The sequence below is a fragment of the Clarias gariepinus genome, chromosome 10 (genome assembly GCF_024256425.1).
Source record: "Clarias gariepinus isolate MV-2021 ecotype Netherlands chromosome 10, CGAR_prim_01v2, whole genome shotgun sequence".
NCBI classification, from domain to species: Eukaryota; Metazoa; Chordata; class Actinopteri; order Siluriformes; family Clariidae; genus Clarias; species Clarias gariepinus.
Window position 1 is genome coordinate 28,615,974 of NC_071109.1, and position 17,399 is coordinate 28,633,372.

The window sequence follows — 17,399 nt, forward strand, 5'->3', positions numbered from 1 at the left end:
AGAATAAAAAGTACCTATAGAAAAGGATCTATAAAAATTTACATCCCAAGTGAAGTTAACAGTTAACTTCAGAGTATTGCTATTTAAATTCAGGAAAAAAAATCCTCCTTACAAAATTATCATGAAATGAAAATAAAATGGCCAAACTGAGTGTGTGTATCACTTTATGCCCTCATATGGGTACTACCCAGCTCAAAACTGTCTCAATTTGTCATTTCTAAGCCGATTGTTTCCTGTGCAAGTTCCACCCCTTTTGCTCTGGTGAAAATAGACCTGGCTTGCCAGCATATTCTCCACACCCATTGTCCCTGTGTTGAAAATTTTCCTTTGAAGGCCTGCTGGCGAGGTCACACTCGTCCGCGTGTTGGAATGCCCGAACAGTCATCAGTCGTCAGATAAACGGCCACATCACCATTATGACCATTGCCCATTGCTTTATTTTTAGCAGATACCGGCATACCATTCTCTACTATCCACCTCTTTTTTGAAGCCCTGACTTTCCTACAGGCCAATAAATTACCTTCTAATATTAAATGCCCATGGACAGTCGCTGCTGCGGGACAGATTCCAGAATTCCTGGGACACCGAGGACAGTCTACCTTTGTGCACGTGGGACTGTGGCCGGGGTGCATCGTGTCCTAAAAAGGCGTGAGGCATGATGCCGCGCGGCGGCTCGGCCGCGTCGTTGGGTTTAAATAGAGGGAGGAGGTGAACAACAGGCTCACTCTCTCTCTGATTCAATCCCTCTCTCTCACGGGAGTTGACGTTCCGGCCTTCTTTGTCTAAGTCTCCTAGGTGAGTCTGTGAGATAGTCTTATTATGCTAATGGTGTGTTCTGCTGTGCTCACCCAGGTAAGATGGAATGTTAATGCATGAATCGACAAGCCACCTTTTGTATACAATGAATATACACTGAATATCAGGAAAAAAATATTACTTTAGCTTGCATTTTAAACAACGTCTTTTCGAAATAAAGCTTTATGAAGTGTCAATTGACTTTACCGCTCAATATTAAACTTTCATACTTTGTTAGATTGTTGTAAGTTAATAATTAATAGTAGTTACTTAATAATATGCCTTAGGATGAATTACTGAATGATAAAATTTAACTTGAATTATAAGGAGTTAAGGGGGTTCAAATGTCAGGCTGTAATATGGGGTCAGGACAAGGTCAACATTGTTAGTAAACAGGACGAACATTTCCTCTCGTGATTGACGAAGACAAAAATGATTATTTTACAGTGATTCGTTTTAAACAAATTACAAATTGTGTTTGTGTGTGTGTCTCTCTGCAGTGTGAGTAATCATGTGCGACGAGGAAGAACCCACAGCTCTGGTGTGTGATAACGGCTCAGGCCTGGTGAAGGCAGGGTTTGCTGGAGATGACGCCCCCCGGGCTGTTTTTCCCTCCATCGTTGGCCGTCCTCGCCACCAGGTTATTCTGTTCACACACTCTTGTCCACTCATACACACTAAATGAGATACTAGTTTGGTCTGTCTAGTCCATATACACACCAAAGTAAAATAATAATAATAATAATAATAATAATAATAATAATAATACATATAAACACATAAATACATTTGCTATACTTACAGTATTACTACTGGGCTGTAAAATGCAAAATGCATACTATTTCTGCTTCAGTAAAAAGACATGCTTAATTAGTTTTGCACTTAGAATTAAGCAATTTATTATTTTCATTTCTCACACAATAGATACGACTTGCGACTTTTATTAAAAATACCACACGGCTAAGTACAACATCCTAATTTATTAATATTTGTATTGCTAACCTTTTTATATTCACAATGAAGAAATCAGAAATAAAGAAAGAGGCTGTAGAGTGGCTAACCGGCTCCTATCTTCCTCCTAGGGTGTGATGGTGGGTATGGGTCAGAAAGACAGCTACGTAGGAGACGAGGCCCAGAGCAAGAGAGGCATCCTTACACTTAAATACCCCATTGAGCATGGCATCATCACCAACTGGGACGATATGGAGAAGGTACTGTATGACACTATGCGATGTGCAGCTGACGCGAAGATGTATCGATTTATAATGCATCCTGTTGAACAAAAACGACTGATAATAAAAAATAGTTGTGATGAACTTTAGATCTGGCACCACACCTTCTACAACGAGCTGCGCGTCGCTCCCGAGGAACACCCCGTCCTCCTGACTGAGGCGCCACTCAACCCCAAAGCCAACAGGGAAAAGATGACTCAGGTGAGCAGCGGTTCAAAATAGCACCCGTGACTCTTTTTCTATTTAGAGTAGGTGTTATCCAAGTGAGTATAGCCAGGCTGAGCTGTTATAGTGGAGCAACAGTGAACAGTGAGTCCAGGAAAAATCTTCATGATGTATGAAAACAATATCTCAAAAAGGGACATGAATTCCTCTTAGTTTTTTTAGTTTTTTCGAGACTGATGCTACTTAAGACTTGTTTATAAGCCATTTTTAAAGGTGGCCGATTCTTAAATCTGATTAAGTGTATTATTACATTTTATAACAACAACTTACACAAAGATGTCCACAAAAACTCCACATAATCTTAAAGTAATGATGAATACTGTAGGTTAAAAAAAAGTACCGCACATCTGTTTACAATTATTTAACAGTTAAGTAAGGAGTCTCCAGTTTTAGAGTTCCTTTTTAATTATATTTAGGAAAGACGGCTTTGTGCTTTCTGGTTTTAAATTTATGAGAAAATCTGTATATTTAAAGATCTTATAAATGTTAAGGGTGTGATGAGGAAACAAATGAACAGCAGCTATAGCATAAGTAATAACAGGAGTTTTCATCAAGTGTGGAAGCCCTTGTAACTACAGTATTTATATGAATTATAAAAAGGTTTTAAAAAATAACAGATTGTTAAATTTTTCTCCTAAAAATTTAAAAAAGTGGAAAAATTATTTTTTTGTGATACTGTATATTGGAAAAGTTGGTTATTTTTCTACAACGGCATGCCCAATAGTGTTTTATTTCTTAGATATGAACACACTCTTACACACTCTTACATTCAGACACATGAAAAAAAAAATGTAAATACAATTGCTATAAAACATTGCTATATTTATTATTACATCTGATTTGAATCCCAAGAATATTAGACAGTCTGAATATCCTAAAAACCTGAAATGTGCCAGCGCAGTATCGCATTACAACTGTAATGCACCTCACGGGCAGCAGAGGGCTCTGTAATCACATGCTGCCCCTTTAACCTTTTAACTAGACTCACGTTTGTTTATAAACTTTGCGTGATTTCAGATCATGTTCGAGACCTTCAACGTTCCAGCGATGTACGTGGCCATCCAGGCCGTGCTCTCGCTCTACGCCTCCGGCCGTACCACAGGTCAGAGCACGACTGCGCAGCAGACTCTCTGCTCTTCTGTTCTCACTGACTTCACAGCTTCCTGATGAATAGCTTTTATTTTAAGTGATGGATTTTGGCTGGATGTTTCTTGAATAATTCAGCAGCTCTCGACTTTTCTCATCACGAGAAACTGATAAAGAACTGAAAACTAGACTTCAAGGAAGAGCGCTGTGCTTTAAACAGAGAAGTGGGTGACTCTCTGAGGCACTGAGCTGTAAATAATACTGCAGCATCTGAGATGTGTAGGCACAAAAGGAAAGCCGCGTATATTTTACTAGACGGATTTTTCAAAATCTCTAAATAATTTGTTTAATAGTAGAATTAGAAGAAAAAGTAAATACATTTTGATATCAATCAATATCATTTGATTTCACAACATTATTATTATTATTATTATTATTATTAATAACCAAAATTTACTTAATAATATGTTTTTTTTCTTTCTTTCTCTCTCTCTGTCTCTTCATCTCTGCATGCAGGCATTGTTTTGGATGCTGGTGATGGTGTAACCCACAACGTGCCAGTGTATGAAGGTTACGCGCTCCCCCATGCCATCATGAGGCTGGATCTGGCTGGCAGAGATCTCACCGACTACCTTATGAAGATCCTCACTGAGAGAGGCTACTCCTTCGTCACTACAGGTGAGCTTCGTACACACTGTCTCACTCATGCACACAATGACACCTTGCTCCAAACCTTCATCCAAAATCTCCGAGTTATTTATTGGGCTACATTACTGAGGTTTTTATTAAACCCATTAAAATCATAAGACTAGTCCAAATAAAAATATTTTGGACCTGGGGAAGCTACACAGACCCCAGTTCAAAGAGCTGAACACGGTTTAAGGATTTATTTTTTTTTTACAATAGACTTCAACGATGAATATATAACGCTGTACCTGTATGGATATTATGGACATTAGCCACCCTGCGTGTGTTTTATTATTCATCTGTTCCACAGCTGAGAGAGAGATTGTGCGTGACATTAAGGAGAAGCTGTGCTACGTGGCGCTGGACTTTGAGAACGAGATGGCCACCGCTGCCTCCTCTTCCTCTCTGGAGAAATCCTACGAGCTGCCAGACGGTCAGGTCATCACCATCGGCAATGAGCGCTTCCGCTGCCCCGAGACGCTCTTCCAGCCCTCGTTCATCGGTCAGTGTGGCACTTACACACACATACACACATTATTTATTAACAGTAATAAAATTATTTGGACACCAAGAAGAAGGAAATGAAAATAAGAAATAATTTATTATTTCCTTTGGGCTTTTTTCCCCTTTCTCGAGGTCACTATATTAGGTCACTCAATCCACAATGCCACAGGTTTTACACAGGATGCCATTTCTGATGCAACCCCACCCTTCTCTCCAAGCTTGTTACTGGCACTGAGGATATGGTGGTTAGAACTGTTGCTTTGCACCTCCAGGGTCTGGGTTCGAATCCCACTTCAGGGTGTGTGCGCACGGTGTTTGTACAGTATGTTCTCCACGTGCTTGGCCGGTTTCCTCCACAGTCCAAAGACATGCAGATTAGGCTAATTAGCGTTCCCAGATTGCCTGTAGTGTGTGAATGAGTGTGTGTGAATGTTGATCGGAGGTCCTACCAGGGTTGTGAAAATTGTAGGTCACCATTGGCCTCCACAGTCCCTATGAGCCCCAAAATTTATGATTTGATTCGGTTTATTTTTAATATGGAGCCTTGTAGACTATACAGTACCCTTATGTCTGAAAGTCTTTCTGTTTTAAAACACCACACGAAAAAAAAGGAACTGTGTAAGAATTCATAATGACAGTGAATTTTATAACACGTGAATATGATTAGGCTTTATTATCGGCCGATCATTATTTTTTTCTCGTAGCACTCTTTTACTCTCAGAGGAATCCCTTAAAGACAAGCATAATATCTCTCTCTCTCTCTCTTACACACACACACACACACACACACACACAAAGCCTGAAGTCAGCGAATGAAAAATTCGCATCATTAATAATTCTTAATCATTCCGCTGGTCCGAATATGTGTACTGTGATTAAAGTCATGGGGTAGGCACAGGGTTTTACACAAGCTGCTGAGAATGATAATCCCATCCAATATGTACAGTAGGAATGTTATCATATTTGCTCCTTATAGATAATCAGAAATGTAATAATATAAATAATAAAGATATATATACACATGGTATACATGCAAGCCACATACTGTACACACTTGACATATTTATATAATATGCATACAGAATATTACCTACATAAAAATGATATAATGTGCTGTATACAGTACTTACACTATTATATGCATTATTTATTAACCGCATGTTTTTCCCTCACTGCCCAGCCCCCACCGTTCTGTCGAGTAAACCTGCTTGATTTTTCTTTTTCCGCCTCAAGCATTTACAAAGGTGTTTTTTTTTCCCCCACCTTCCACCTCAATAAGCACTTAAACGAACAAATAGCCCTATAGACGTGTGCCAGCCATCTCAGCAGGACACATCTGGGTGACAGATCACCTTTTGGTAGCAGTTAATTCACAGCGGTGCTGCATAACCAGAGGCTCAGGATCTATTTAAGGGTCACGTAGTCTGTCTGGTGTTCCTGAATTCAAACATCAATCTGTGTCAGCTCGTACAAGAGAGAGCTGGAGGTGTGCTCTTTTTCTCGTTTAATTTACACTTTATGGAGGAAAGCTGGTGTTTGTGAAAGCAAATGCATTCTCAGTCATTAATTAGTTATATAACACAAAGGCATTGAGCACACGGTGTAGTGAGGTCTCAGAAGTTAAAGACTCCACTGGAAGAAGCATAAAATTCATTCATACCTTTATTATACCGCCTATCCTGTGTACAGAGATGCAGGAGGCGGGTTAGAGCCTATCGCAGGGGACTTAGGGCACACTCTGGATAGTGTGCCAATCATCACAGGGCACACACCCTATGGGCACTTTCGGAATGCCAATTAATCTAATCTGCATGTCTTTGGACTGTGGGAGGAAACCAGAGAACGCAGATGAAGCCCACCAAGCACAGGAGAACATGCACAACTTCATACACTCACAGACCCGAAAAGGGAATCGAACCCCGATTAGCACTCTTTGGGTCTGACAAGTTCAGCACTCTATGGGTTTTCCTTGTATCCATTAACTTTTTTTTTCTTCTAAGACTTTGTATAGTACATGCCTACAACAAAATACTTTACAAGATACTTATAAAACAATGAGCTTTGGCATATTTGCAGTAGATGGAACAAATTAAATTTCTTTCAATCCACCTTAGAAAATTCTTTTAGGAAATGCAAAAGAGAGATTGTCGGGTAGAACCCCTTTACAAGAGGTTAGAACCCGTTATAAGTGACCGCTTGTCTTGCTATTAGGCAAATACTATTACTATCTATCAATAACTTGTCATTAGTATTATAAAACCACCTATTATGATTGAGAACTCACTTGCATGATAGACATAGAATTATTACATATATGCAAAGAAACATTGAAAAATTGAGAGAAAGCGCCATTCCTGAATTTAATTTAATTTTAAATTAAGTATTTTATCATACTGTATATATATATATATATATATATATATATATATATATATATATATATATATATATATATCATATGTCATCATCTGCATCTGTTTCTCACGGGTTCATGCCTTAAGTATATATATATATATATTTGGTTATTTGATGAAACTTCTTAATCTAGTTACCTGTTTCTCCAAAATTATTTTAGAAAAATATTAATGAGTAAAGCTTTTTGCTTACTGCTGATGGTGTGTTATGGATGTGGATGCAAGGTAGCCTTAAACTATTCATCACTAGTACACACACACACAAACCCATGTCACTAATTATTAGTCATTAAAAAATGTGTATTGAATCTTCAAAGAGGTTCAGATGATACAATTTACCATCTTTAGGCTGTGCAGGTTCATCACACACACACACACACACACACACACACACACACACAGAGTCCAGTCGAACGACACATTTTTGGTGGTTAGGATCAAAGCCACGTTACTCAGAAAGCCTTTAAAGTGACTCCATGCTGCATAATAGTGGATAATACGGTCATTTTGCCGGAGCTCACTGGGTCAGGATCTGTGCTCTATCAGAGAAAGCTATACGTGTATGAACAACATCCAAATACGGTAGACATACAGTACTGTGTCTTAAGCCGCCCCCATTTCTTCATTTTAAATTTAATTAAATAATACACATTAAATTAAAGAAATAAAAAACAAATGTTTTACTGTGACAGGCTGCAAAGTGCCTAGTGATACATTTAAAAAATTGTTGTTGTTTTTGTAACAACCTCATTTCCTCAGCAACCTTATTTCCCCTCTCGTCTGTTCCAACCACTCAGCATTCAGTATCACCAGTATACTAATCACCGGCCTGATCATCTGTCATCATCTGCACCTGTTTCTCACAGGTTCATGCCTTAAGTTACAGTACGTAGATGCTTTTTATGCTTGAATGATTCAAAGGTTACTGTGTGGCTTTAACAACCCAAAACCATTCCTCTGACACTGCTCAGGTACAGGGAGTGGACTGAAAATGAGAGTCAAAAACTAGTTTATTTGATTATTTAAAAAGTCTAGATCATTTTTAGACTTTTTAAATAATCAAATACACTGGACATGTTCGGTACTTTATAATAATGTTCAGTAAAGATTAGAACTGGATTATACACACCACACATACACACATACAGTACAGTACACTGTCTCTCTGCTGTCTATTCTAGGCATGGAGTCAGCCGGCATCCATGAAACCACCTACAACGGGATCATGAAGTGCGACATTGACATCCGTAAGGACCTGTACGCCAACAACGTGCTTTCCGGAGGTACCACAATGTACCCAGGTATCGGTGACAGAATGCAGAAGGAGATTACAGCACTCGCCCCCAGCACCATGAAGATCAAGGTAAGACCTATGTCTGTGATAAGTTTTATTTACATATGGGACAATTTTTCTGCTAATGCAGAATAATGTCAAATGTCAAATCATGTATCTCTCTTATAAAGGCAAAATTTAAACTATTTTTTCAATACGGGTTTTTATTTGTAATCATTGATTTTCCTTCACATGTATGTCTATATTTTTATAGACATAAAACAATTTTTTATATTTTTGTATTCCATGCTTAACTTATAAAAAAAAAAAAAATATATATATATATATATATATATATATATATTTCTGATGACACCACTGATGCTCCTCTGCAGATGATCGCCCCTCCTGAGAGGAAGTACTCCGTGTGGATCGGAGGCTCCATCTTGGCTTCACTCTCCACCTTCCAGCAGATGTGGATCAGCAAGGATGAGTACGAAGAGGCCGGACCCTCTATCGTCCACAGGAAGTGCTTCTAAACATCCTGTCCCCTTTGGCCAATTCCCGCAGACTCTGTCTCCTTCCCTCAAGCTGTCAATCTGCAATCCACAAAGTGATGTTTCGTGTTTAGCTGAAGTGCCCATGTTCAGAAATTTATGCCTGCCATACAGTATGTTGCTAAATAAATGTATTTTGTGTATTTTGAGCCATGTTGTCTATCATTATCACACTTTAGAAACTTTAGGTGTCTGAAAAACTAGTTGGTATTAGAGTATTAGAAACTTTATTTTCACTAGATATAACTGGAAAAAACCTGACAAATTAATTTTAACAGCTACAAGTGCTGTAGTTCTCATTTTTGCATAATCCTGGCTGGATTGTTCCCCATGAAGACCACTGGAGGGCAGAGTACTGCAGGTTTTAAGTCACCAGATTGATCGGACATTGGGAACGGGTCAGATATCGAACCATAAACTGAGCGATTTATACATGTGTAAACAGGCAAGTCAATAAAACTTAAATGACCTTGACGAAATTTTCATTTCCGTTACTATAGTAAATGACCGCCATGGTTTAATTTCTGATGCTGGGATTCCTCTAATCTTTTGAAAACAAATGTTTGAATTAGTTTTGTCTCTTGTAAAATAAATTATTTATTATATACCAAATTCTAAAAGAGTACATCTTTCTAAAAACAATATTAATGTAACCATAAAATAGATGGCACTGTGGTCTCGCCCGTCCAGGGTCGAGGATTTGATTCCTGCCTCTGGTCTGTGTGCGTGGAGTTCACATGTTCTCCCAGTGCTTGGTGGGTTTCCTCCGGGTACTCTGGTTTCCTCTCACAGTCCAAAGGCATGCAGATTAGGTTAATGGGTGTTCCCAGATTGCATGTAGTGTGTATGTGTGTGCCCTGCGATAGAATGGCAACCTGTCCTAATTCAAATTTGAATTTGTATCCAGGTTGTACCCCATCTTATGCCCTAAATATCCTGGGATAGGCTTCATGTGACCCTGTCCACAGGAGAAAGTGGTATAGAAAATAAGTTAATAATTTAAAAAAAAAAAGTGGTTTAAGGAAGGTATACTGTGTAAAGCATTATTAAAATTTCAATAATATAAAATAAATTCTAAAATTAATAAGTAAGCCAACAAACAAACATAAATAATAAACAAACAATAAATAAAAACTTCTATCTGAATAGCTAAAATGTTTGTTTTTTTAATTTATTTTCTTTGTACCATTTCAGGATGATGTCATCTCATACTTTAATGTTTTATCGTAGTTCACTTCATTTATATTCAAAACCCAGATTTCACAGCTGAACCCTGATTTAAAGAATGATGCTGGCAAAAATACAGACAACGCTCGAAACATAAGGAACAGAACACACACAGACATACGCAAAAAAACAAAAACAAAGACAAAATAGTGTTTACGCACAGTTTTGATCTTCTATGGTGTTTTTGTAGCCACAGATTTCATCAACGCCTCAGAACGTACTGTACATCAGAGAAACGAGGTCAGGGTGATGTAGGCCAGCAGCATAGCTGCCATTCTGCGGGCAAACTTAAACACAGAACACTCTCTCTCTTTTTCTCGCTCGCTCTCTCGGTCTCATACACGCCGAGGGAGACGGCATCCTTTTTAGATATCTCACAGGTCAAAACAAGGAGATCAATGACCCACTGCTGTTGTGATGAAAAATTATGTTTCGGTTTTCTTCCATTTTTCAGTTTTATCTCCATTACAGGAATATTTTCAGCTGGCACTTTGTGCTGATAAATCTCACCGCTCAGATGGAGGAAAACGTCTTTACACAACAAGGTTCCAGTTCCAGTGATGTCTGATACGAATCCCTGTTTCTCCTTAAAGAGCAAACACACTTTCAAACCATTCTAGCTTGATCACCTGGGTTACTACACACACCATCAAGACCTACTTTGTTTTTAGCTTGTGAATAATTGCTGTTGTAATGGAGGAGTGATTGGTTTCACTGCTTCTGTCTCCAAATCTCTTACATCACATCTGACACACTGACAAATCGACAGTAGTTGAAAATAATAATAGTGTGCTGTGGGACTGATATACCCAAACGTGAATAAAAAAAATAGACAGAAAGCATAAAGAGCAAAAGGGAACAATGTCAAAACGAGATCCACAGGAGGATCAAACCGAGCTCGGGGTGATTGCTGGTGTGCCAAGGATGTTGAGCGAGGAACCTTGCTCCAGCTGTGTAATGTAAATTTCAAACTGCCATCTGTCGTACACACGCTATGTCCTTACTGCGAGATTATGATGTATAATAACATGGACTTATCTGTGTTGAAACATCAAGCAGAAAGCCCGTAAGAAAGGAAGACAGATCGCTTCCAAGCTGATCTATAAAAGAGTTTTTCAGGTGTATGCCAAGCAACAGTAAGAAAAATTATCAGCGTGTGAGCATCTGGTGTCCCGAATGAGTGCTACCTAATTAATTAAGAGCTCTTCGTTTTACTTTAATGTGTTTTGATTTTTTTTAACACACCAAAGAGACAACAGTCTGGGTTTTGATTTCCGCAAATGATAGAGGTCGTGAAATTCATGTCAAATTTCATCTGCAATCAGGTTTGTTACAAGAAACAGACGTGTCTTTCACATCTTGTGACTCTTCTCTTTGAGTGAATTGATTTTCCTGACATCTTGTTTGTGTTCTGTCTGACCCAAGGGGCAACCTCCGGTTCTGAAAAATGAAGCCAATGCAGACGTGCCAAAATGTGGAGTTGTGTGGAGCTGTCTCCAAAACTGAATCAATTCTCATAGACCTTCTTGTTAAATTGTCCAACATTATGAAAGAAATAAACAAGTACAAGTCTGGTACAAGAAAAATAAATAATAATAATTTTTGGTCGCCAAAGGGATGCTTCCCCTTTATGACAGCAGTACTGGGGATAGTCATCAGTTAAAATGATGTTCGAAAGTCAAATTAAAATGATTTAGAATTAGGCATCACTTTAGCTAAGCAGCTAACTGGAATAGTTGTATTTTAAATTTAAAATAATTGTATTTTAGCTTAGAAAGTTGACACAGGATGTGTAGAGTACGGATAATGGAGTTCAATCAAATGGGAAGTAAGGTTAGCATAAAAGTTAGCATTAGCCACCTTAACATTTTAGCCTGTACATAATATAGCTAACTTGCAGTAACTGAGGTAAATATTTGTGTTCCAACCAACAGCAAGGTTCTGTTTTTTCCACCCATTTTTCCATTCATGGATTAACCCAAGTCTAGTGGAAGTCAGCTCCGTCCCATTATTGGTGTGTGCCACACTCATTACCACCAAGACACCGCATCCAGTGCCGATCCCAGGCCCGGATAAAATGGGAGGGTACCCGTCAGGAAGGGTATCTGGTGTAAAACCTGTGTGTGCGAATCAGATAGTCGCTGTGACGTCCCCTTGACAGATCGGCCAAAAGAAAGTTTAGTTGGAGTCAGGTCCTGTCAAGATGGTGACAACCAGAGCTCTGACAGTTAAGCTTCAAAACCACTCTTTAAAAAAACCTATGGGTAATGTCACAGCGCGTTTGTCCAGTAATTTTTTATACACTCTATGGTCTGACTGATGCTTATGAACGTGCATATTGTACAGTACTGTATATAGGCTTAGCGGTTAGCATTGTCGCCATGCACCTCCAGGGTCCAGGTTTGATTTCCGCCTCTGGTCTGTGTGCATAGAGTTTGCATGTTCTCCCTGTTTTTGGTTCCTCAAGGTGGTTAGGTTATCTCCCATGGTCCAAAGACATGCAGACATTAGGCTAATTGGCGTTTCCAAATTGCCCGTAGTGTGGGAGTGTTGACCAGAGATCATAAAAGTATTAGCACTGCGGGAACAATAAGAGCTACTCACAGAGTAAGATGCTACACGGACATTACAATGTCAAAAAATATCAATTCAAAATTAATAGTTTAAGATTAAAAGGAAATTCAACACAAAATTGGAATTAATGTTAACATTAAGAATAACATTTTGGACTTCTAAACATTGTAATATGTTTTTTCCCTTCTTTTTTTTTAGGATCTACATCTAACTCCAACGTTTTGTACACTTCTCTGCCCACAAGCATCAGAATCCTGTCTGATTGGCTCTCTGTACATTGAGACAGTAAGCTTTTCCAGATATAATATAATAACTGGTTCTAAAAAAAAATCATACCTTTTCTTTAAATGTTATTCAAACATTTTTCTTACAACAATATTGTGCAATCTGCTACATTGTTTTAGAATACTCCTGAAAAAATATAGTACTGTGCAAAAGTTTAGAGCTACACCTGACATTGTCATATTAAATTAAATTTAGTTTAATTCGAGGAATAGGAATGAATGTTTTCCTGCTAAAGGCTGCAAAGTGCTTAAAAAGACAATTAGATAATTGCTTATTTATTTAACACCCTCAGCAGCAACCTCATTTCCCCTCTCGTCCGTTCCAACCAGTATACTTATCACCGGTCTGATCATCTGTCATCGTCTGCACCTGTTTCTTACTGGTTCGTGCCTTGGGTTAGATATTTTTTATGCTTAAATAATTTAAAGGTCACTTTGTGGCTTCACAAACAAAAAATCTTTTTAATTTGAATCTGGACAGGAACAGGGACTGGACTGATTTGGCAAAACAAAACTATTTCTTAAGGCTACATTAAAATAAAACAAAGTCTGGCTCTATGAGAGCAAAATTGATTGGTTAATTTTTGGTTTTGCTTAAATGCACGATCTTTGTTAAAGCAGGAAGGGCTTGGTTATGTTAAGTGATGAAATGTACAATGACACGTTGTAGTAAAAGCTTCACCCCTGGTTTATGAGACTCCAGGATCTCGACAAAGAAGCGGTGAGTGAATTGATGATTATTAACGAGCATTTCAATGATGTGATTTTAATGATCTGTTTATGGACATAAACAGATCATTGAGTAGTTGGAGAACCCAGTGGACATAAAAGCAAGTGGAATGGATATACACAAATTGCTAAAATCATTACACTCGGCTGTGTTCTATATTGTGTGTGTGTGTGTGTGTGTGTGAGCACTCTCGTGTGCTGTTTATATTTGCTCTAGATTTTTCTTTCTGGAGTATCCCCCTCCTCCCTCAATACATATCTAACTCTCACAGTATCTGGGCATCACTCCCTCCAACACTGCTAAGCACTCCCTCACTCCCTTCCTCAATCCCTCCCTCTCGCTCCTTCCCTCCCTTACTCCCTCACTCCCCACACAGTCCCTGGCTGTTCTCACCCAGTTGTGGTTGGATTTGAGGACTTTGTGCTGCTTGCGAACACAGGAATGGCGTTACGAAGCGTGTGAAAGTGCACACTGCTGTAGGTGAGTGCTGCTCTTCTTTTACTGTGTCTATCTTGATTCCCTTCTAGGTCATGATGCAGTAGTTTCACGGCACAAAATCATTACAGTGTTGAATGAACACCTGCAGTACCGTGTTAGTGCTCACACTTCATTAGGGCATCATTCATCACTCAGGATCCTAGCTACAGTGACTGTGTAGCAGCTTTTGGTGTACTTTCTCCACGTACAGTTTATTAAGCTACTAAAACTTGCCCCAAATTCTGGCCAAGACAAATTGCTATGCTGTAAAAGTGCAGCACACTTTTTGGTTGCACATCCATACAGGAACTTTCTGCTGCCGGGGAGAATGTTTTATTTCAGAATTATTATTTTTATCCTGGAATAAATTGGATTTTGGAGTCTCTAGGACTATATTTTTCCCTTACAGACCTAACCTTTAAAACTCCAGGGAAATGGTGGAATTTTACACCGAGAGCGATGAGCAGTAATCACATTGAGCGTGCTGTATATTGTTATTAATCATTAGTCATTTTGAGGTTGCATTTTTATTGTTTTGCTAAATTAGTTGCACTCATTTAGGTAAATCGGTCGCTTATTGAATGACTTTTTAAATTAATAAAATGTATTATATAGTTTAAATATTTAAACAGAATCATTGTACATTGATCCTAAAATGTAGTAAATGATTGATTTTTTTTAATGTCCTAGTTTTGTCTTTTGCTTTTATCTTTTATTTTGCATTGTTTAATGTAAGCAGTATTGTAAGCATTGTTTAATGTAAACAACAATGTAAGCATTGTTTAATGTAACAAAGTAACATTGTTTAATGTAAACATTGTTTGATGTAAGCTACTATTTGTTCAACACAAATACTCCAGCTCCAGGAAGAATCTAGAAAGAATAAAAAAAAAAAAAAAAACAATCGATTCATTTCTATTTTCTGTTATATTTTCAACATTTTTACTTTACCTTCTTTACCAAAATCTTACAAAATATGATCTAAACAAGAAGTAGACACTACACTATATATTCTATGTTCTTCAATATTCTTCATGTTTTGTGCTAGGAAAAAAACCACTATTGTTTTTTAATCGTAGTGTAAATTGTGTTTTGGAGTCTCTGGGTCTTATAGCTTCCCTTATTTACTTACTCCTCCTTAGGGAATAAGGGGAAATGAGCATCCTGTTGTGCCGAGGATGGGAAGACTAATTTAATTCTGATTCAGTGATATTGCAAGATAAATTGCTTAAATCGCAGATACGGTTTTTAAACTGCTTACGCTGCGTGATGCATTGAAAATGCTTTTCATCTATCTTTTTTTTTCATCTTTTGCTTCTACTGCCGCTACTATGTTGAACTACAATGTTATTCAAAGTGATTAAGAGTTTTTAACCTTTTTTATGGATTTAGGGGTTTGTAAAGTATCATCAAGTCTTATTTAGTTTCATAGCCGTGTTCCTGTAATTATTTATAACATAAATCACATCTCTAGATAAATTTATTTGTGGAAGATCAGAGACATACAAACGTCATCCATTTGTTAGTAAAACGATGCATGACTTTAATAAAGATTAAGTGTTATAGTAGTTACAGTTCTAGTAACTAGCTATGGACTTTATTTTACTTTGAGGACACAAGGATTACTGCTGTGCTGATTGTTCATATTTTTAGAATGTTACTTCATGTTATACTGTATACTATACACAATAATACTGGCAGTATTGTATTATTGATAACTATTGTTAAACTTCTGCACCTTCAAGGTTGTTGGTTCACATCTCACCTTTGGTCATCTTTGGTCTGTTTGTAGTTTTGTGTTCCCATCGTGCTTGGTGGTTTTCCATGAAGACATGCACTGTAGGTACTGTAGACTGGTGCTTCAATTGTCCGTAGTCTGTGATTTGGTGTGTTCAATGTGTGCTTGTGCCCTGTGGTGGGTAGACACATCATCCAGGGTGTACCCTGCCTTGTGGTCTATGTATGCCGGATAACCCACAACATTAAAGGCACTGCGAGGTGACATGAATAACTTTTAATATCTTCTTGTACCAAGTGCAACACGTAATTAGTCAATTCTCAAAGTTGATATGTTGAAAGGAGGAAAAATAGGCAAGCATATGGCTTTAAGTGTCAAGTTCCAAATTGTGATGGCTGGACAACTGGGTCAGAGAATCTCAGGTCTTGTGGGGTGCTCCCAAGATGCAGGGGTTAGTACCTAAAGAATTAGCCTAAGGAAGAACAAACAGTAAATCTGCGACAGTGTCATGGATGCACAAGACTCACTGAGGATCACAGTTTCATATTAATAATATCACTTAATTAATATCACTTCAACCAGGGGCCAATCAGAAGCCTGGACAAAACGTCAATACCTGTTTCGCTTTGTTCGCTTTTAACAGCAGTCACTGTCTGCGAGCGCAACCGTAGAGAAAAATACCCGGCTACGTCTGGACATGGTCTAAAATTTGACCACCATGGAGAAATGGAAGAAGGTGGCCTGGTATAATGAATCACATTGTCTTTTACCATCATATACATGGCCAGGGCCATGTGGGTTGCTTACAGTACCTTGGAAAGAACTGTCACCAGGATGCATTATGGGAGGAAGGCAAGCTGGTGGAGACAGTGTGATGCTCTATGCACTAAATAACTGGGAAATCCCAGGTCCTGGCATTCATGTGGATGTTACTTTGATACGCAGCACCTTACAAAACATTGTGGCAGATCAAACGCATCCTTTTATGTAACATTATGCCTTAATGAAAGTAGCCTTTTTTAACTGTAAAATAAAGTTGAGAAATGGTTTGGAACATGACAAATAGTTAAAAGTGTTGACTTGACCTCAGTTCGATGTGCTGGACAAACTATTCTGATCCATGAAGGACCCCGCTCACGATTTACAGGTCTTAAATGATTAAGCAATTTCCCTCTGGGATTAATAAAGTTCTTTGAATCTTGTATCTACTGTACTTCAACCTTCTTGGTCCCAGATACTGTATCACAGAGGTCTTGTGAAGTCCATGTCTTGATGGCTCACAGCTGTTTTGGTGGCACAAGGAGGACATACACAATATTAGGCAGGGAGGTTAGAACGTTATGACAGATCAGCATATGTCCATGAAACAACTCTTGTTATTTACTTTATTATAGCCCTAAACAGCCCTAAACCTAAGCTTACCAGCTGAATTAATCCATTAATTCCATTTTTTGAGGACTCTACGACACGGGAAAACTTACTGTTACTAAGTGCTGACATTGGGGTCTCCTTCTATAAATTATTCATACCGTAAGCCTGTCCTTAATAAAAATGTCACCATATAGTACATGATTATACGTAATCAATCTTTGACTG

The 17,399-nt window shown here is 38.2% G+C and overlaps 2 protein-coding genes across 2 annotated transcripts in view; both read left to right on the forward strand.

Moving 5' to 3' along the window:
• Nucleotides 1-722: 722 nt before the first annotated feature.
• Nucleotides 723-8,922, forward strand: acte1 (actin, epsilon 1). The gene is made up of 9 exons (XM_053506545.1): nucleotides 723-795; nucleotides 1,296-1,435; nucleotides 1,878-2,006; nucleotides 2,118-2,228; nucleotides 3,270-3,354; nucleotides 3,855-4,016; nucleotides 4,336-4,527; nucleotides 8,125-8,306; nucleotides 8,612-8,922. The coding sequence occupies exons 2-9, from the start codon at nucleotides 1,307-1,309 to the stop codon at nucleotides 8,753-8,755; spliced, it is 1,134 nt and encodes a 377-aa protein (XP_053362520.1). The 5' UTR covers nucleotides 723-795; nucleotides 1,296-1,306; the 3' UTR covers nucleotides 8,756-8,922.
• Nucleotides 8,923-13,975: 5,053 nt separating this feature from the next.
• LOC128531579 (SH3 and multiple ankyrin repeat domains protein 2-like) overlaps nucleotides 13,976-17,399 on the forward strand; it is a 51,147-nt gene continuing 47,723 nt past the window's right edge. The window contains exon 1 of the mRNA XM_053505531.1: nucleotides 13,976-14,068. The gene's annotated coding sequence lies outside the window, so the exon portion shown is untranslated. The remainder of the gene's footprint in view (nucleotides 14,069-17,399) is intronic.